The sequence below is a fragment of the Callospermophilus lateralis genome, chromosome 13 (genome assembly GCF_048772815.1).
Source record: "Callospermophilus lateralis isolate mCalLat2 chromosome 13, mCalLat2.hap1, whole genome shotgun sequence".
Classification (NCBI taxonomy): domain Eukaryota; kingdom Metazoa; phylum Chordata; class Mammalia; order Rodentia; family Sciuridae; genus Callospermophilus; species Callospermophilus lateralis.
In genome coordinates, this window is record NC_135317.1 from 75,367,491 (window position 1) to 75,388,596 (window position 21,106).

The 21,106-nt window shown below is 41.1% G+C and overlaps 1 protein-coding gene, 1 long non-coding RNA gene and 1 pseudogene across 4 annotated transcripts; 2 read left to right on the forward strand and 1 right to left on the reverse strand.

Annotated features, from left to right (window-relative positions):
• The first annotated feature begins 1,732 nt into the window (after positions 1–1,732).
• LOC143412100 (zinc finger protein 639 pseudogene) lies at positions 1,733–3,728 on the forward strand (annotated as a pseudogene).
• Positions 3,729–6,627: 2,899 nt separating this feature from the next.
• LOC143379124 (uncharacterized) lies at positions 6,628–8,845 on the forward strand. Of its 2 annotated transcripts, none has more exons than XR_013088425.1 (3): positions 6,628–6,743; positions 6,883–6,987; positions 8,734–8,845. It is a non-coding gene; the product is annotated as an uncharacterized LOC143379124 (long non-coding RNA). The 2 variants fall into 2 exon arrangements; XR_013088426.1 differs by lacking the exon at positions 8,734–8,845 and adding an exon at positions 8,329–8,445.
• Positions 8,846–15,375: 6,530 nt separating this feature from the next.
• Positions 15,376–17,490, reverse strand: Il20 (interleukin 20). Of its 2 annotated transcripts, XM_076832104.1 has the most exons (5): positions 17,332–17,490; positions 16,997–17,062; positions 16,720–16,872; positions 15,955–16,029; positions 15,376–15,453 (listed from the first exon to the last, which is right to left on the reverse strand). In XM_076832104.1, the coding sequence occupies exons 1-5, from the start codon at positions 17,488–17,490 to the stop codon at positions 15,376–15,378; spliced, it is 531 nt and encodes a 176-aa protein (XP_076688219.1). The 2 variants fall into 2 exon arrangements, with proteins under 2 accessions (XP_076688219.1, XP_076688220.1); XM_076832105.1 differs by lacking the exon at positions 15,955–16,029.
• Between the last annotated feature and the right edge of the window lie 3,616 nt (positions 17,491–21,106).

The window sequence follows — 21,106 nt, forward strand, 5'->3', positions numbered from 1 at the left end:
ACTCCAACTCTGAGTCTAGACATAGGGGAGGCAGAACATTGCTCCTGAAACATGCAGACCGTGGAGTCACACTTTGTATTTGGATTCCCGGCCCTGTAACTCCTAGCTGTGTGGCCATCTGTAAGTCCCTTAATTCCCAGGCTGTGGCTTCCTTATCTATAAAGTGACAATAACAGCATCTCCCTCCTAAGTATCTGTGAGATAAACAAGAATATACATGTGAATCACATAGAAGAGAGCCTGGCACATTAGCAAGAATGAGAAAGAGAGAGCCAGGATGAGCACCGAACTGATCCTGTCTCCTGTCCAGTGCACATCACACTCAATATCTTTCACCAACAGGGAGATCAGAGGGTGGATGGCTACAAACAAACTTTTTATCCATTGCCTATATGATTTTTCAGTGGACAAATACTTGATTAAGAAAATGTTCCCTACTGTACTCCAGATTGGAACAATAAAATATACTGTAGTTAATCCCAGTTCTTATCAGTCTGCATAGGGAGCCTGCAAAGCTGCTCTAAAATAATAATACTCTTTAGGCTGGGGATATAGCTCAGTTAGTAGAGTGCTTGCCTCGCTTGCACAAGGCCTTGGGTTCAATCCCCAGCACCACACACACACACACTCACACACACACACACACACACAAGTCTGAGAATATGATATGAAAACTTCAGGACCAGAATTCATTGAACAAACTCTTTTTTGACTGAATGGTAATGAAAATAGGTGAGAACTGAATTGTCCTAATGAGCCAAATCACTCTGTCTTAAAATCATGGCACCTTAAATAACTGTTTCATACTTTCCCCCTGATTTTTACTGTTTTCATTCCATCTTTATTTTTAAATAATGACTTTATAGAGATTTGATTTGCATAACCTAAATTCACCCTTTCAAAGTATATAATTCAGTGGTTTGTGTATATTCAGAGTTGTGCAACTAGCACCATATGATTTCAGAATATTTTCATCACTTGGAAAAGAAACCTCATACCATTGGCCATCTCTCCCCACTCCTCCTGCTTATTCCCTGGAAACCATTGAGTTGCTTTCTGTCCTCATGGATCTGCTATTCTGAATGCTTCATCGTTCACCTATGGAGCTTCTTGTGATAGGTTTCTTTCTCTCAGCTTAATGTTTTTAAGGTGCATTCCATGTTAGAGCATGTTATCAGGACTTAATTATCTTTTTGTTGCTGAGTAATATTCTGTTGCATGCATATATCACATTTGGCTTATCCATCCATCAATTGAAGGATATTTGCACTCTTTCTACTTCTTAGCTGTTATGAATAATTCTGCTATGAAGATCTATGTGCAAGTTTTAGAGTGAATCTATCTTCACTTCTCTTTCAAGATGCCTCTATGTTTAACATATTTTATTTAAACCATGGGAAGTGCTATATATTCATTGAACAACGAGGTTGTTTTTGTTGTTGTTGTTGTTTTTGTTTGGGTACCAGGTAATGAACCTAGGGGCACTTTTATTTTAAAACAGGTCTCACTAAGTTGCTGAGGCTGACTTTGAACTTGGCAATCACACTGTCAGCCTCCTGTCGGTCCGGCATGAACAATGAAAACTGTCAATTAGCACTTGGATGGTAAAGATATTTTTATGTTTAACATTCTGTGGAACTGCCAAGCCTATTTCCCTGAGTCTCTTCACCATTTTAGAACCTCACCACAATGTTTAAGAGTTCCAGGCCGGCAGGGGGCGCGGGCCTCCGGGCCACCCCCGGGGTGGAGGCCGGTGGTCCCTCCCAGGCCGAGTGTGCGGCGGGACCGTGCACCCGCCCCCCCCCCCGCCCCCCATCACCTCGTCACCTCCCCGCCCTCTCCTCTGGCCCCCGAGGTGAGTGGCGCAGGCGCGGAGCGAGGCGGTGAGTGCGGCCGCGCAGCCTGGGCCTGGGGCCTAGCGGGCTGGGCTTGGGGCGCGCGGGAGGGAGAGGGCCGGTCCTGACAGAGCGCCCTGGAGCGCGAGGGCCTGAGCGGCGTCCCTGCGGCCCTCTCCGCCCGCGCTCGGCCGCAGCCACCTCAGCTGTGCCTGGGCCGGCTGGGGCCCCGGGGAAACGTTTTTCTTAGGTGACGGTCTTCCCCTCCTTACAATTGCTGGCCGAGAAAGAACCGGAAACAAGATGTAACTTGGTGGTGGCAGTGCTTAGCCATGAAGATGTACCCACATACAGTTAGAGTTATTCAATGTCCAGGAATCAGAAGACATGTATTTGCATCTCTGGTTTTGCCATTTCTTAGTTGACTTGACTTTCACTGAGTATGTTTCTTCATCAGTAAAATTGAGGTATTTTTTTTACCACCTGTGGAAACTTTGTAATTCATTTTTCCTCACTGAAGTATTAAGAATTACACCAAATTGAAAAGATATGAATGAGTATCCTAAAAAAAGAAAAAGGAAGACTTTACACCCTTCTCGTTATTCAGATTCCTCTGGAATAAGCAGAATTGCAGATGGATTCAATGGGATTTTTTCTGATCATTGTTACAGTGTCTGCTCTATGAGACAGCCAGACTTAAAATATTTTGACAACAAAGATGATGATTCTGATACCGAGACATCAAATGACTTGCCAAAATTTGCAGATGGAATCAAAGCCAGAAACAGAAATCAGAACTATCTGGTTCCCAGTCCTGTGCTTAGAATTATAGACCACACTGCCTTTTCTGCAGAAAAATCTGCTGATGTAGAAATTTGTGATGAAGAGTGTGACTCACCCGAATCAATCGACCAGCAAACTCAAGAGGAGAGTCCTATAGAAGTTCACACTGCTGAAGATGTCCCCATTGCTGTAGAAGTGCATGCCATTTCTGAGGATTATGACATAGAGACAGAAAACAATTCCTCCGAGAGCCTCCAAGACCAAACTGATGAAGAACCACCAGCTAAACTTTGTAAAATTCTTGACAAGAGCCAAGCTTTGAATGTGACTGCTCAGCAGAAATGGCCTTTACTGAGAGCTAATAGCAGTGGCCTCTATAAATGTGAACTTTGTGAATTCAATAGTAAATATTTTTCTGATTTAAAACAGCATATGATCCTGAAGCATAAACGTACCGATTCAAATGTGTGTCGAGTATGTAAGGAAAGCTTCTCTACCAATATGCTTCTGATTGAACATGCCAAACTACACGAAGAAGATCCCTACATTTGTAAATACTGCGATTACAGGACAGTAATTTTTGAGAACCTCAGCCAGCACATTGCAGACACCTACTTTAGCGATCACCTGTATTGGTGTGAGCAGTGTGACGTGCAGTTCTCCTCAAGCAGTGAACTCTACCTGCATTTCCAGGAGCACAGCTGTGATGAACAGTACTTGTGTCAGTTCTGTGAACATGAAACGAATGATCCAGAAGACTTGCATAGCCATGTTGTAAATGAGCATGCGTGTAAATTAATAGAACTAAGCGATAAGTATAACAATGGAGAACACGGACAATACAGCCTCTTAAGCAAAATTACCTTTGACAAATGTAAGAACTTCTTTGTGTGTCAAGTATGTGGTTTTCGGAGTAGACTTCATACAAATGTTAACAGGCATGTTGCTATTGAACATACTAAAATATTTCCTCATGTTTGTGATGACTGTGGGAAAGGCTTTTCAAGTATGCTAGAATATTGCAAGCATTTAAATTCAAAAAAAAAAAAAGAGTTCCAACTTTTCCACATCTTCATTAATACTTATATTTCCTATCTTTTTGTGTTTTAGCCATCTTAATGGGTCTGTAGTGTTGTTTTAATTTGAATTTTTTTTTAATCTTCTTGGTGCTGGGGATTGAACTCAGGGCCCAGCTCATGCTAAGCATGCACTATACCACTGAGCTGCATCCCAGGTGATTTGAATTTCCTCAAGGACTAGTGATTTTTTCATCTTTTCATGTGCTTAATAAATACTCATATTGCTTTTAGTGAAATGTTTATTCAGTCTGGGTTGTCTTCTTATATTGAGTTTTTGACATTATTGTGGATGTCGTTTTGTTTTGTGAGTCAGAGTCTCTATGTTGCCCTGGGTACAAGTGATCCTCCTGCCTTACCCTCTGAGTAGCTGGGACTATAGGCGCCTGCCACTCTGCCTGGCTTCTATGTTGAGTTTTCATAGTTGTTTATATATTCTGGATAGCAAGTTCCTTATTTGACAAAATTTGGAATATTTTCTCTCATTCTATGAGTTGTCTTTCCACACTCTTACTGGTGCCTTTGAATCATGATGAAGTTCAGTTTATGTATTTTTTATGTCACTTATGTTTTTGATTTCATGTCTAAGAATACCTTGCCTAATTCAAGGTCACGAAGATGTACTCTTCTATAAATTTTATTGTTTCAGCTCTTACACTTAGGTCATTTGATCAACTTTGGAGTTGATTTTTGTATAAGATATGAATAGGTGTTCTGCTTCCTTCATTTGCTTATGTCCAATTGTTATAGTTTAGGTGAGAGGTATCCTCCAAAAGCTCAGGTGTAAGAAAATGCAGGAAAGTTTAGAGGTGAAATGATTGGGCTAGGAGAGCCTTAACCTAATCAGAGCATTAATCTGATAATATGGATTAACTGGGTGGTAACTGTAGGCAGGTAGGGAGTGGCTGGAGGAGGTAGGTCACTAGAGGCGTGACTTTGAGGTATATATTTTGGCCCTGGTGAGCGGGACTCTGTCTGCTTTCTGATTGCCATGTCCCGAGCTGCTTCCCTCCTTCACACCCTTCCTCCAGGATATTCTGCTATTACCCCCACTGAATCGTCAGATCACTCTTGCTGAAAATCAAATGACCAAAATTTGAGGATTTATTTCTGCACTATTTCGTTGAGCTGTATATCTAGACTTATTACAGCACTACACTATCTTAATTGCTGTAGTACTGGAATTTCCTTAATGAATAATGATTTGCCCATCAGAGCCCCTGTTGTCCAGCTACTCAGAAGGTAAGGCAAGAGGATCAGTTGAGCCCAGGAGATGGAGGCCAGCAGGGCCACATAGACCCTGACTCAACAAGACAAAACAACATCAACAATCATGACAAAAACTCAGCTTTGTAGTAAATTTGAAACTGTAAAGCCTAAGTCCTCCAACTTTGTTTATCCTTTCGAATGTTATTTTGGTTAGTCTGGTCTCTTGAGTTTCCATGTGAATTTAGGATTGTGTGATGGTTGATATCATGTATCATCGTGACTGGGCCCCAGGGCACACAGAAATTTGTTTAAAATTATTCTGGGTGTGTCTGTGAGGGCATTTCTGGGTGAGATTAACATTTGAATTCATAAGACTGAGTAAAGCAGATTCCCTCTTCAATGCGGGTGGGCCTCATCCAGATGTGGAAGGCCTGAATAAAATAGAAAGGTTGAGCAAGAACCAGAACTTATAAGATTGGTTTTCCTGGTTCGTAAGCTTCATACGTGGACTGGAACATACTACTGGCTTTCCTGGGTCTCTATTTTGTCCCTTCTTCGGGGACCTCCATTACATGTATACTGGACTTTTTCACTGTGTTCGCTAGGTCTTGTGCATATGATGTTTCTGTATTTTCTATTGCTTTATCTCTCCTTTTTTTTTTTATTCTGGACATTTTCTTTGACCTATTTTCAAGTCTACTAACTCTTTCCTTATCTACATCTAATCTTCTCTTAAATTTCACGGATTAAATTCTAAATGTTTGTATTGTCTTTTCAGTTCTAGAATTTCAAATAAGTTGTTTCAGATAATTTCCAGTTCCCTGATACAATAATCTTACATCTCATTTCCTTGCACACACTTATCATAGTTGAAGCCTATGTCTGATGACTCTATTCTCTGCGGTCCTTGTATGTCTTTTCTACTGTCTATTATTTTTCTTTGGTTATTTCTTTTTTAAAAGAAATACTTATTTTTAGTTGTAGTTGGACACAATACCTTTATTTTATTTATTTTTATGTGGTGCTGAGGATCGAACCCAGGGCCTCACACGTGCTGGGCGACACACGTGCTGAGCCACATCCCCAGCCTTCTTTGGTTATTTCTATGTGAGATCCAAACATGGTATTTGAAAAATTACAAAGATAATTTTAGGTTTAGAATATAATCTTCCTCTGAGGTAAATTTTTATTTACTTCTGGAAGGAGGCAGATTATCTTAATACAATCAAAAGACCTTTCCTATTATGGTTAGGCCATTTATGGATTATCATTACTCCTTGAGATCTTGTCCTGAAGTTCAATAAGGAGATCACTAAGGCCCTTCCTTAGCAGGTTCCAAGCACCCCTATTTGTTATCCCAATCCTTTAAGTCTGTATAAAGTTCTCCACAGCTTTTCAGTCTCCCTAATTTATATCAACTTTTGCAAATTAGATTATATCCCTGGGGGAAAGGCAGCCCCTCAATGGTGGACTCATTTCTCTTGGTTTCTATCTCCCACATCTTGGCCCTGCAGTGAAAATACTCATTTAAAGGCCAGCAGCTGTTCCCTCCTTCTTGCAGAACATTAGTATTCCCTAATAGCTTCTGAAAAATCACTCATCTCTGCCATTGGTGGGACAGCCATGCCTGCTGTGCAGGGTGTGTGAGGATTGCATGAGGTAACTAAGGGAAAGTACTTGGTGAATTTTCTAATAATCACGTTTCCCTCTCTCCAGTCTCTAGAAAGCTCAAAGCCACGTTGTGATCCTTCCAGCAACTTATGATTCAGAACCTTATGATGTCTGTGGTGGAACAATCTTGATTCAACTCCATTGTGTGGTCTGTAATTACCTGTTTCAGGTGTGTACCTTAAATCTTATTTTATTACAAGTATGCTTATTAGCCTCCATAACTTTCATAGAAAGTAGGAAATAAAGAAGCACAGTTATCTTGAACTACCTTGTGTATACATATGATAAAGAACTCTGATATATTACAGGATGGAGCCACTTTCCCCGGGCAATAGAACATCAACATCCCTGTCTTCTCTTGCCATGCTAGTCAGCATGGCTCATCCTGGAACATTCCTTACTCATCCTTCAAGGTACAAGTCAAGAATCCCTCTTTCAGAAAGTCTTACCTGGTCTCTCCACATAAATGTCTTTCCTTAATCATATTGAGCTGTATGTTACTGGACAGTGACTTGTCTTACAAACCTCAATCTCTTTATACACCTGTACCATCTACAATGTCTAGAAAGAGAAATTACTTTGAATTGAGTTATTTTAACACCTTTACTGAACTATAATTAGCATGCAATAAACTGCATGTATTTAAAGTATACAGTTTGGTAAGTTTTAACATATACATATGCTACCTGTAAAATTTTCAACACTATCAAAATAATGAACACTATCAAAATATCCACCACAGTTTATCTGTTCATTTGTTGATGGACATTTAGGTTGTTTCAAATTTTTGGCTATTAAAAATAAAGGTGACAGGAACCAGGCATGGTGGCAGATGCCTGTAATCCCAGCAGCTCGGGAGGCTGAGGCTGGAGAATCGTGAGTTCAAAGCCAGCCTCAGCAACAGTGAGGCATTAAGCAACTCAGTGAGACCCTAAATAAAATACAAAATAGGGTGGGTGATGTGGCTCAGTGGTCGAGTGCCCCAGAGTTCAATCCCCAGGACCCCCCCCATAAGAAGGAAGGAAGGAAGGAAGGAAGGAAGGAAGGAAGGAAGGAAGGAAGAAAGAAAGAAAGAAAGAAAGAAAGAAAGAAAGAAAGAAAGAAAGTTGACACAAAAACTCATGTACAAATCTTTGTCTAGACAGGTACTTTTTTTCTCAGGGATGAATATCTAGAAGTGGAATGATTGGGTCCTTAACTTTTTAAGAATCCACCTGTGCTAGCTTTCCATTATGGCAACAAAATACATGAGACAATCAACTTATACAGAGGAAAGGTTTACTTTGGCTTATCCTTTTGGAGTTTCAGTCCATGATTAGGTAGGCCCATTGCTTTGGGACCTATGGAAGGGCAGCACATCATGGCTGCAGCATGTAGTGGAGCAAATCCATTCACTTCATGGATAGCACATGAAAAAGAGAAGATGAGAAGAGTTGAAGTTCCAACATTCCCAACAGAGGCTTACCTTCCTCTAGGCCCCATATTCTAATAGTACCATGGGCTGGGGAACAAGCCTTCAACACAGGGATCATCGGGACATTTTGGATGGAATTTTACGATACCACCAAACTGTTTTCCAAAATGATTGTGCCATTTTACATTCCCAAAAGCAGTATAAAACAGTTTCTCCACATCCTCCCAACCCTTGGTATGGTTAAGGTGAGACTTTTTGGGGGGGTGAAATACTGGGGAATGAACTCAGGGGCACTCCACCACTGAGCCACATGCCTAGTCCTATTTTGTATTTTATTTAGAAACAGGGTCTCACTGAGTTGCTTAATGTCTCACCATTCCTGAGGCTGGCTTTGAACTCATCATCCTCCTGCCTCAGCCTCCCAAGCCGCTGGGATTACAAGCATGCTCCACCATGCCTGGCAGGGCGAGTCTTCTTAATGTTATCCATTCTAACAGAAGTGATGTGGTGTCTCTTTGTAGTTTTCATCTGTAATGACAGACAATGGTAAGGATCTTCTCATGTTTTTTTTTTTGCATCTGTTTATCTTCTTTGGTATCTGTTCAAATATTTTTGTCCTTTTTTATTGCGTTGTTTTCTTATTGAGTTTTGAAGATCTTTATACTTTTGAACATAAATCTTTTATCATATACAGGATTTACAAATATTTTCTCCCAAACTCTGGATTGTCTTCTTATTTACTTAGGTCTTTTGAAGAGCAGAAATTTCAAACTTTGATCAAATCCAAGGTGATCCAGCCCATCATGGGGAAAGAGGCTGGGGAAAGAAAGTTGTTCCACCTGGCAGAGTCAGGAAGCAGGGGGGTAAGATGTACCCTTCCAGGGCTCGCCTCCCATTTATCCATTTGTTCTTTCCTAGACTGTACTTTTGGTGACATATCTAAGAAATCTTTGATAAACCCCAAATCACAAAGTTTTCAAAACTCTCAGATTTTCTTCAGCTTTTTGGTTGCAGGCTGTACATTTACTTATGGCCCATTCAGAGTTAGGTTTTAATTACGGAATAAGGTATTCCATAATTCCAAGTTCATTTTTTCCCCTCTATGAAAATCCAGTTATTACAGCACTATTTCTCAGAAAGACTGTTTTACATCCACTGAATTACCTTTGTATGTTTGTTGAAAATCATTTGTCCTTATACACATGAAAGTTTTTCTGGACTTTCTGTTCTGTCCCATTATTCTGTTTGACCATCTTTCACCATTGTTATTCTGTCTTTATTGCCATATGTTTTGGTTAGCTTTTTTGTCACTGTGACAAAAACACCCAACAAGATCAGCTTTAAAAAAGTTCATTTAGGGCTCATGGTGTCAAAGATCTCAGTTAATGGATGGCCAACTTCATGGTTACTGGTATACAGAAATACAATTAATTGATTTTTTTGTATATAGATCTACTATTCTACCATCTCACTAAGCCTTCTTATTAGTTCTAGTAGATTTGTGTAGATTACCTCAGATATTTTTACCTTGACAGGTATGTCATCTATGAATAGACATTCTTCATTTATACTCTGGATGACTTATTTCTTCTTGAATAGAATTGAGATTTTGTGGTCCTGGAAGTATAGATACCTGATTTTTAATGCAATTCTGCCATAACTCACTGGGCAGCCTTTGGCAAATCATCCAGGGTAACTGATTAAGGGGCATCCAGGGTAACTGATTAAGGATACATATGTCCCTCTCTGAACTGTGATTACCCTCAGAAGTGATCTCCATGCTCTCTGTACCAGTTTGCCCCCTTCCACTTCTAACATTCAATCAGACTAAGAAGGCACTCTGAATGGCGTCAGTGCCCAAGCAAGCCACAGCCTCCAGGCTCTGACTCCTACCTTCTTCCTGCTAAGCAGTTGACTCACTGAGCTCATGACCGTTGGGCTGAGTGTCATTTCTCCTCTCTCCCCAACCTTCCAGTAAAATAGAGGAGTGGCTACATTCCGTCATTCTTCCACCATTTGTTGTACCGCCTCCTGTGAGCAAGGCCCCGTCTGCAAAGATGGGTGGGCATAGGCTTGAAGCTTTTGATTCATGACAAAACTAGCTAAACGCCATTTACAAATAAAAAGCAATTTATTTATTTTTTCTTTGAGATACTTTCCATTCTCTTGCTTCCGAATTCAGTCCTTTTCAATAGTGTAGTGTTATACTCCTCTTTCATGGGCTGTGGTGGGGCAGATTAAAAAGCTCAGGGGAAAAAAATACTATCCTCTGGGAACTGAAGAACCCAGCAGGGGATGGCTTATTTGCTCTCCATCTACATGGAGTGGAACGGTCAGGCAAGTGACAATGAACTATGTTGGAAAAGTCCAGAATCCTTGAAAACAGGAAATTCAGGCAACCCCAAGTGATGGTGGAAATGAGAAGTAGAAAGGACTTCTATTCTTTGGAGTGATCACCACCTGGACCTCACTCCTTCTGAGATGGAGCTCACCTCCCATCCAGAGGAAAGCTCACCCAGCCTCCCTGGCATCCAGAGCACAGGGCAGCACCTCAGCTTGCCAATCAGATGCCCTCACCTCAACCCTGAACCCAAAGCTGGCAGTATAGGAACCGTACAGGCTCCTTTTTTGGCAAGTGGTAGCAGCTATATCTGGTGCCCTGAAACCTTGGGAGAATCCACTGTCTGGAATTGTTTGGTTTCTAAAATCTAGAATCATCTATTCTGATCCTTTTGTTTTACAAATGCAGTGTGGAAATAATGAAGAACCATCAAATGAACACCGGCAAAGGCTATTCACTCAGAACTTGCTTTAGAAAGGGAGTCAGCCCTGCTTCACCTGCATTTTAACAGAGATGGCAAGGCAGGTGGAGGAGAGGGAGGGTTTGTAGTGGAAAAGGGGAAGGTTTTAGGTGTGCCCTGACGGGAGGCTATTGACGTGGGAAGGCCATAGGTAGGTGAACTATAAGTGGGGCATCCAGGGTAACTGATTAAAGATACATATTTGACTTTTTCTAGTTGGTCCTACGTTGGAGGCAGAGACAAAAATTAGGGCGGTTGTCAGTTATTAATCAAGTCATGACCATTGGGGGCCAGTTGCGACAGGGTCATTACTTCCTGGGTTGATGAATAGAAGAGTGGTCTAACTTTCTACAAACGTGACTTAAAAGACTGTAGTGGCCTGGCTTCCTGGACTCTTTATTGTAAATATTGGGCTTGTTTCCTGGGCTGGTGCTGCAAATTGTGGGTCAGAGTTCTATTTTACATAGAGTCTGACCACTGTCCATTTGTATATTCCATCGGGTCAGCAGAAACTGAGGCCCACAGGAGAAGAGTACAGCTAATTGTAGCAAGTGCTGATGGGCCCGTCCTAGGGTGACCATGTTTCTCCTGTCATTGCCAAAGAAGCTGACGTTCTGTTTGTTGGGGGAGACAAGTTAGATTCATGGAGAGACAAAATTCAACATGGATGTCATAGAGAGAGGTTGCACTGGGAGGTTAATGGCTTACTCTAAAGCTTGGCAAGAAGGCTTGTCACTTCCCTGATGCAGCCAGAACCACTGCTGGTCAGGCACATTCTCTGTACTGGGCATGCTGTCCTTCCAGAAAAGTGCAGAGAGAAAAAGCATGGTTCTCCAGCCTGCCTACCTGCATTCCTCTTTAACATCCACCATCCATAGCTGTGTGAACTTGGATTAGATTCTCTACCTCCTCGTTCTTCAGTTTCCTCAGGTGTGAAATGGGAATAATCCCTATCTAATGCTTGTGTGCAAACTAGATGAGCAGACCTGAGCAACACACGTAAACACTTCGGCAAATGAACTATTACAATCCCATTGAGTCCTTGAATCAAGTCCGTGAGGTAAGTCATATAATCCCCACTTTGTAGATAAAGAAACTAAGGATGGTGATGTCACTTGTCCAAAATGGTGAAGGTCAAAGTCAGGATTTTCACTCATTGTTTCTAGGAAGATAAAGGTCATTATTTTTGTCTACCATGCTTCTGAACCCAAAATACCATTTTGGGGAAAGAGAACAGTGAGGTAGAAACTATGTAGGACTATAGTCTCAGGAGTCCCACATTCAAGTCTTGGTTCTCTATTAGCTATAAAGTATTGCACAAATTACCTACCATCTCTGAGTATATTATCACTTTTAAACTGATGATAATACTACCTTCTTCACAGGGCTGTTTTACAGATTAAATACCATAATATATATGAAATTCCAGGTATAGTGCTCAGCACATGGGAAATACTTAAGAAATGACAACTATTTTTTTCTACAGTCCCCATTATCTTCAGAAGGTATATTCTGAGTACCCCAGGGGATGACTGAAACCAAGGATTGTATTGAACTCTCTATATAGTTATTCCTCAGTGTCCGAAAGGGATTGGTTTCAGGCCTCCTTTTCTCCCCCAGGATACCAAAGTCCAAGGGTGCTCAAGTCCCTTATGTAAATGGTGCAGTATTTGCACATAACCTGTACACATCCTCCCATACACTTTAAATCATCTTTTAGATTACTTATAATACTTAATACAATGCAAATGTTATAGGAATATCTGTGATACTGTATTTTTAGGGAATATCAATAAGAAAAATGTCTGTACATATTCAGTACAGACACAACCTTTTTTTCAATCCACAGATGCAGAATGATCAGATTCAGAGGACTGTGTGTGTGCTATTCTTCTCCGGTACATATATTCCTACGATGAAGTTTAATGTATAAATTAGATGCCACAATAACTAAATGAAATAGAACACTTTCAACAATATACTGTATTAAAAGTTATTTAAAACTTATAAATTGTTTACTTCTGGAATCTTCCATGTAATGTTTTCAGTGATGGTTGACAATGGGTAACTGAAATTGCAGAAAGTGAAGCTGAGGGTTAGGGGAGACTGTTGTATGTGATTGAAAGGGACTGTCAAAAACCATTCTGGAGAGTCTGTCCCTCGACAGCCCTGCTTTCATGAAGTTTTCCCTTAACCCTGAACTGGGTTTGACCTCTCCATTGTTGAATTTCCCATTATCAGTGCTGCGTAAGGCAAGCAGAGGAGAGACAAGGAGGAGCAGATGGGTCCTGCCAATGGAGGAATAGACAGGCAAAGAGGTGACCAGTCAATGGCAACATGGTAACACAGAGCCCCCCCAAACTAACACATCCCATGACCCAGACCTCCAGAAGAGTCCAAAACACTTTCTAAAAAAAAATGGAGAAGCATCGTCCTCAGCTCTGTGGGTGAACCTCAGACAAGCCCATCTGGAAGACCAGATCCTCAGCAGGTAAAAGCACCCTCCCCTTTGCCATCCTTCAAAGGCGATGATTCTCATTTTAGCATGAAGTCTACATAGCTGGCTTCTCAACTCTCTTCCTGAAGATTCAAAGCCAAGTTTTTTGTCAGACAGAACCAGGAGACATGCATCTGGTAGAAGAGGGATTAAAAAGGATAAAAATCTCACAGAAAATAGGTGATAGTAAGGGAATATGAATAATATAAAAGTAGCAAACAGAAAAGACCCTCTCTTGCATCACCTGAGAAGGGGTTTCTGTTTTCCAGAGGAAGAAGCTAAATTTCAAGCAGGGTAAGTTCTGTACCCAAAATCACTCTGGGGAATGAGAATTGAGTTATGATTTGAACACATCAAATAAGATCTGGGGAGAAAAAAATACTTAAAGGTGATTATCCATGGATTGTGGGATTATGGGTGATTTCAATTTTCTATATATTTCTCTGTATTTTCCGAATTTTCTGTACTGAGCAGTTGTTACTTGTATACTGACAAAAAACGTGTATCAGGTTTAATATTTGAAGTTACTAAAAGTTCATAATATTTTATGTTCAAGTTATTAAATACTAATTAAAGTCATTGTTTAACCTTAATAATACTTAAATAATAATATAACATTTACTTAATACACTTAAGGTTATCTTATTACTTCATTTTAATCATATTTAAGGTTTATAACATTTCAAAAGTATATCAGGGCCCAGGCTAAGGACAGAGAGCGGAAATTAGAGACAACCAAAGTGCTAGCTGAAGAAGCTGGGGAATCATCCTGAGTCTGTTGTGCCTGAGTTTGGAAAAACTAAGGTAAGAAGCTGGGGTACAGTTCAGAGTAAGGGGCGAGGAGCAAGGAAGGAACCAGGCCAAGTTAGAACTCTGGCTCTGGGAGTCCAGGGAAGCTCAAACTGAAGAGGGTTTGGAAAGAAAACATTTTGGCTTAACAGACACAGAGACGAAGACTTGACTCAGCAACAACCAGGACCCAGAACAAGACAGAATCCAAAATGGGAAGGCCGCCCCAGAGGGCAAGCTTCCTGGGCAAGGCTGTGGATCTTGGCTCTGGGTCTATGTGTTCTTGACCCTTGTCCTGGAGCCCCATGCCCACTGTGTTTGGTGTTGTCATCAAGAGTCCTGGCACGGCACGGTGATATGGGAACCAGGATGAGAAAGGAAACAGGTTTCAGAGAACACTGTAAGCATGGAGCCAAAGCCAAGGTCCTTTCTGTGCATCTGTCCTGGAATCAGAGAGACGAGTGAATTAGGGAGTAGAGCCGGGAATGAATTCCCAGGAGGAAGAAGGCCAAGTTCTTTCTTCCATCTTCCTTCCCGAAGGAGCAAGAGGACCCTGAGCAAATGAAGATTCAAACTCATCCACAACACTTTTTCTCACCAGAAGCATTTTCAAACACCAAGCAAAGAAAGCTTTATTAACAGAACTACATGTTGACCATGCAGGATTCCACACCTGGAAGGTACACTATATGGCTTGGAGTCAGGTTGGAGTGCTCAGTATTGTAAGACAGGTCTGCAGTTTCATCAAAAGATCTTCCATAACACACAATAGTGGCTATTGGTTCAATTTTAAATATCTCACATTGGCATTGGCAGTGAGTAGATATGTCCTTAGTGCCCCTCCAGCCACTATTAGAATTTAGAGGCTTTGTTTACAGTATGAAAATACATCAGCTGCCTTAGTAATTACTATGAATATCAATTAGCTAGCACTTTTTAGTTTTTTAAACTTTAAAAATTAGTTTTGGCATATAAATATAGCCTGGGAATGTTTTTCCATCTCATATTCAAGTCAAAAAATAAATAAGCTCAATAGCAAAAAATAAATAATTAATTAATTAATAAATATATCTAACATCAGAAGAGATATTACAAAAACCCTATAAGATTTTGCTCCAAATTAAGATTAGGGACACATAAAGATGACCACATAAGGAAACAACTAATGAATAAATAATCTACACTGTGACCAGCACTAAATTATATGGCAAAGATATCGTGGCTTGGGGTCATGTCTCTGTGGTCCAGGGGACTAGGATGCTTGCTCAGGAGTATTCTCAGCCGCCTCATCACGTCACTCCTATTCTGTCTCCTCCATCCATCGTAGAAGAATGTCTAGTTCCCCCAAAGCCTTCACCACTGCTTCTTGAAGGTCAAGCTGAAAGAGACACACACGGTTAGCAACTCCTCTGGCTTCGGGATTAATCTTCTTCTCTCCCATTGGTAGGTCTGTTGGGAATTCTAAACAGAGCATTCTTTTCAAGACCAAGAGCTTTAAAGAAGTATTATAATCTCAAGTGTCACACGATGAAAGGAAACCATGGAGTCTATCACCCTGGCTTATCATCCCTATTTTTTTACATAGAGAAACTGAGGCCCAGGAGGTACCAGAATTGAAACTCCAACCTAAGCCTCCGATTCACAGAGCTCAAGAATGAGGCTGTTTTAAGAAGTGTGTGTGTGTGTGTGTGTGTGTGTGTGTAAGGACTGCCTACTGTGCACACTTCAATAATAGGCTAATGTGAGGGATGGCCCATGTGACCTTAGAGAGCTCTTAACCTGAGGGCTACAGGATTTCTACCAGCGCAACATACATCCCACCCGTCTATGATCTCAGTTCCAGCAGCACACTCATCCCAACCAATGCCAAGCTCCATACCTTTTCAAAGTGACTCAGAATCTGGCTATATTTCTCCGTTGCTTCTTCCCCACAATGGCATGTCATGCGGGCATGCTGAAAAGGACCCAAAGAATGATTTTACTTAAAATTCTGATTTTCTGCCCTTGCCAGTAACATGAGCAGGTGGGAATTATCTTTTACCCACAATCCTGTGAACTCTCATTCCTGTGGAAAATTCCTTTCCGACTTCCTTATTTGGGATTATTAAACTAATCATCTACTAGAAGAGGAAATCAGCGTTTCAGCTTCAAATATAGAGCTCATTGTGTTTTTTTAGAATGAGGCAGTGTCGGAGGCATTTGTGGTTATTGGGCCCTCAGATGGTCTCCCCACACCAGCTCTTGTTTGGAGCTCTTGTTTTGAGTTGCAGAGCAAATCTAATCCCTCGTGGGAAGAGAACACTGAATTACAAGGTCCTATTCACCTGACCACAGGATGCATTAAGACACTGTACTCACCTCACCTACAGAAAAGGTGTAATTTTGTGGATAATAGGTAATTATCATGAATATCAATTAGCTAGCACTTTTTAGTTTTTTAAACTTTAAAAATTACTTTTGGCATATACTCCAAAATCAATGAAACTGAGTTTTTAGAACAAGTCACACAGATGAACAAAGATTATTAGAACTTTTGGACTCAAGTTTCTCCATCCATTCAATGAGAGCGGAAAGAGAACTTGACTGCTAAGTCATTGAAGCTATGGGCTCAAGATGGATCCTGTCACCCCAAACCCTTACTCACACAAAGCCGGAGGCCCTTCTTGATGGTAAGAAAGGAATTGGCGAGACTGCTGATGTTCCGGAGGGTATTATGGTCAGAGGTCTGGTAGTTTTTGAAAACCCTGTCCAGGTAGAGTCTCAGTAAATGGCGGAGAAGGCAGCACTGAGCTGAAGGCTGCAGAGAAGACAAAAAGACAGAAGTGTTGGTGGGAGGAGGGGAAGGGGCAGACAAGACCAGGGAGATGGAAATGCTCTGGCTTCAGACTTCCTCCCAGAACCCACCTGGGCCAAGCACATACCTTTGTGTCTTGCAAAGACTCGGTCCTCCTTAAGATTCTGATGTCAATGTTTTCATCTTTGGCTTGCTAAATAGAAAGCAAGACAAGAAAGGACAGGTCATTAGCTGCTGCCATAGTCTTAGACACCACAATCTCCCGCTGCCAGGGCCTGGTGGGAGGAATGCTTCTCCAAAGCATTTTAACATTCTGAACTATTGACATTTCTTGGGACGCAGCGTCCTGGTAAGGTGACCCCAGCCCTCCTCTTTTTTCATGACCACATTGCCAGGGCTGCCAGGGAAGACAGACAAGGAACAAACAGAACAGGCAGGGAGGTGCATGCCTCCCTCACGTACCACAATGTCCCGAATCTTGGAGAAACCGCTTTGTATTTCCTCGAGGTTGGTGGTGATCACACAGCTTCCCAAGTGGAGAGTCTTGAACCCAGTTGAAGGCGCCCAGAGGAGACAAAACATAACAGAGAGAAGACCAAAGGCAAGACGGGAGCCTTTCATCTTATGTCTGGAATCTGGAGACCACGGAAGCTGGGGATTCAAAAGAAAGAAATGTGACTTACTCATTTCCCATCTTATCCTTTAGAAGCCAACCCAGCCACCAGGGACATGCCTCCCCAAGGTGTCCACTGGGGGGCAGAGGAACCAAACAGGCTCATCTGGCTCATTCACACAACTCACTGAGAAAAGCTGTGGAGTCTCCTGCAGAGAAAAGCCTTCAGGTCCCTGCTCCAGCCTAAGCATGGTATGGTACCACAGGTCCCTGGTCCTTTATCCTGTACCTATCCCAGCTCTGCCGTCATTGCCCAACAGGGAAGTCTGGAGCCGCAGGTACTCACAGTGAATAGACAGAGGATGACATTTCATGGGAAATGCCAAAACTTGTTTGGGGGAAATGACGTAGATAGATTTCTCTTCCAGGATGCCAGTGTAGCTCACCCTTCTGGTCCCCTTAGACCCTCAGGGAACTGGGGAAAAAAGCAAAATCTCACTAAAGTCATGACTGTGCCACCAGAAATACTTAGGAAAAAATTGTCTGAATTTTTATGGTCACCCACAGGGTAGAAGTGCTTTGCTCTGTCTGGCATTTGTCTGAGATCAAAGTGATTATGGAAGACTAATAGATTCATTTGGCCCCAAAGGCAAATACAAAGTCAATGATTCATAACAGTACTACTGCCAGAGAAAGGAAAGACCTGACAGATGATTGGTGGAATTTCACCTCATATCTCTTGCTGGGAGGAACCCGGGGTTCCCACAGCCCCCCTTACAGGAGGAATGTAGTCAGGCACTCCTGGGATGAACCTATAACCATGCTTTCCTGGTCTAGCATCTCAGAAGAGGGCAAATGAAGTGATCCCCCCAAAAGGAAAAGAAAGACTGTGAGGGAACTGCAGTGAGGCTGCTCAATAAGAGGAAAGTTTATGGTGTCTGTTGAGTTTTGAGATTAAACAAGAATGGCCTGCCGTTAGGGGAAGACAAGCCAGGGTGGAGGGGACAAGTTCAAGGAGACACCAAAACACTTAGTCATCAAGATAAAGCATATAGTTGGGCATGGTGAAAGACCCTATATCAAAATAAAAAGGTCTGGGGATGTAGCTCAGTGGTAGAGTGACCCTGGGTTTAATCTTCAGTACCACCCCGGCACCAAAGATAAGTTAAAGCAATATCAAAATGAATTTAAAATATCTGCAATAAAAAAATACCAAAATCTTAAAAACAGAATCTGACAGTGACCTGCTGAGCTACTGGAACAAAAGGAAAAATATGCACATCTATACATATGCTTTCACATATTTTTATGGTTACCTTTTATCTCAAAAACATATGATGAAAATATAATTGATGACTTTTTGTCCCTTGAAATCAAAGAAGGAAAGTTATAAGAAATTTGGGGGCATAAATAGAATATTTAATTTAAAATAATGTTGTGAGTTGTAATAAACCTATTATTTAATTTTTCAATATTTTTTCAACTACTTTTAATATTTTGGGAAAATGGCATACATAAAATACAAAAACATGCATACATACAAACACATATACACTTGTCTTTCCTTTCACCTTGATTGCCCGGCTTTGGCATAATGCTGATAATCATTAGCATTTACTGAATTCCTCCACTGTGCCAAGCAATATGCTAGACACTTTTTTTTTTATTATTATTTGCAACCACCCTAGATACTGCCAAATGTAGGAAAGGCGATAAACAAGAGAAACCCAAAAGTTTCAGAGGGAACCATGGATTTGCAGACAAGAGAACTATGTAGTAAATCCCTTCTCTACAAGTTCGCATCCATGTAGGTTGTCCCGCTTTGCCCAGGGATGTGGGGGTTTCTGAGATACAAGAATCTTAAAAATGGAAAATAACAGGCAAACCAGAATGAGCTATCCGCCCTGTAACTATGTGACCTTGCACAAGTCAACTCATCTCTTTGAGTTTCATTTTCTTAGCCCAAAAATGATGATGATAATAAAACTTACCCTAGAAACTTATTTCAACATTAAATAATCTGTTGTTTATATGCCTAGCACACTATCAGTGATCAATTCATCTTAAGTAGAGATTGATGATAGTTGCCTTAAACTTAAGATATATGTAAAATTACTATAAATTCAACAATTGAGTCAGCATTCATTGAACACCCAGTGTCCTGAACGTTGTGCTAGGTACTGAGTACAGAGATAAACATGACAGTTTCTTGTCCTTCAAGAGATTACATCCCCATGGAAAAGGTTCCTTCGGACATGGCCCTCCACATACCGTGGTGAATGACTGGGAGAACGGCGCTGATCTCCAGACCATGCAGAAGGCTCTCTTACTGGAACTGCAGAAGGGCTGTTGCTTCAGATCTCCTAGGAGTCTGTCTCAAGCTGAGAGGCTCCAGTTATTATATACATGTCACATGAAGGAAGTAAGTTCGTCCAGGTGAGATTTGAAACTCCCATGTAATTTCTCTTCTGGCGTCCAAATTCCTCAAGAGCTAACGTAGTGTAATAGCACCAATACCTTCCTCTTCCAGAAAAGATGGCCTGAAAGGATTAGTGACTACAGATGTGGATAAAGGATGTGCCTCATCTGGCCCCGCCTTCCTGTTTGGTAAAATGGTAGTTGGGACAGAGAAGATCTGAATTGCAGAACTGGAAGAGAATTTCAGGGTGTGCCTTTGCCTTCTCCTCTAAATCCAGTTCTTAAACAAGTTTCTCTCCAACTCCAGATGATATGGGCTCATTCCTGCTGTTTCTCTTTGCTTTTGCTCTTTCTACCATTGCTTTCCAAAATGGCCACACTTCCTTCTCTCCATTCATCATTAAAGAGGAGATGCCTTTATCCCTGAACTACTCTGGCTTACACCAACTACTCCCTTCTCTGACCTCCAATAGCAGATTTTCCTTTGGCACATGAGAGCATTTGGTTTATGGGCATTAACCTTTTCTCACCATGACACTGGAAGATTTTCTAAGACAGAGACTAATTATGTAAGATCACACTTCCAGGCAAGGTTAAATCCAAGCACCTGAGACAAATTACAGACAACTTTTTTTAAAAAATCAAGATGATAGAGATTATAATATGTTCCTTTTTAACTTTTCCCCTATTTTCAGGTTTGTGTCCAAACCTGAAACTCTGAGCTCTTATATTAGAAACCAGGAATTCTACAGTAAACAGGCTGACTTTGGCACATCCTTTCTGGATTCAGTTTATGAATCTATAAGATGAGAGCAGCAGAGTAGATAATATACAATTTCAAATCTGATATTCAATGATTTATTGCTTTTCCACCTTTGAGATCAGAAAGCTCTTTTTAACATCTCTCAATATCTTCCTAAAGCTCCCGGAAAGTGGAGGTCATGCTTCATAAATATGACAAATATGCCTGGATATAAATAATCTAAATATCTCTTAAACTATTTAAACTCATGTCTGTTTTTTCCATCAATGGTGCTAGGTAAGTAATGACCCATAAACACCATTTTCATCTAAAATTGGGGAATGTGGTCTGACAAGAATACTTGAAGTTTGCATAGGCTGTACTTCTGGCAGTCAATTCTTTTTCATTAACCAGGAAAAAAAATATAATTGCTTTGGGTTTTGTTTTGCTTTTGTTTGGTACTG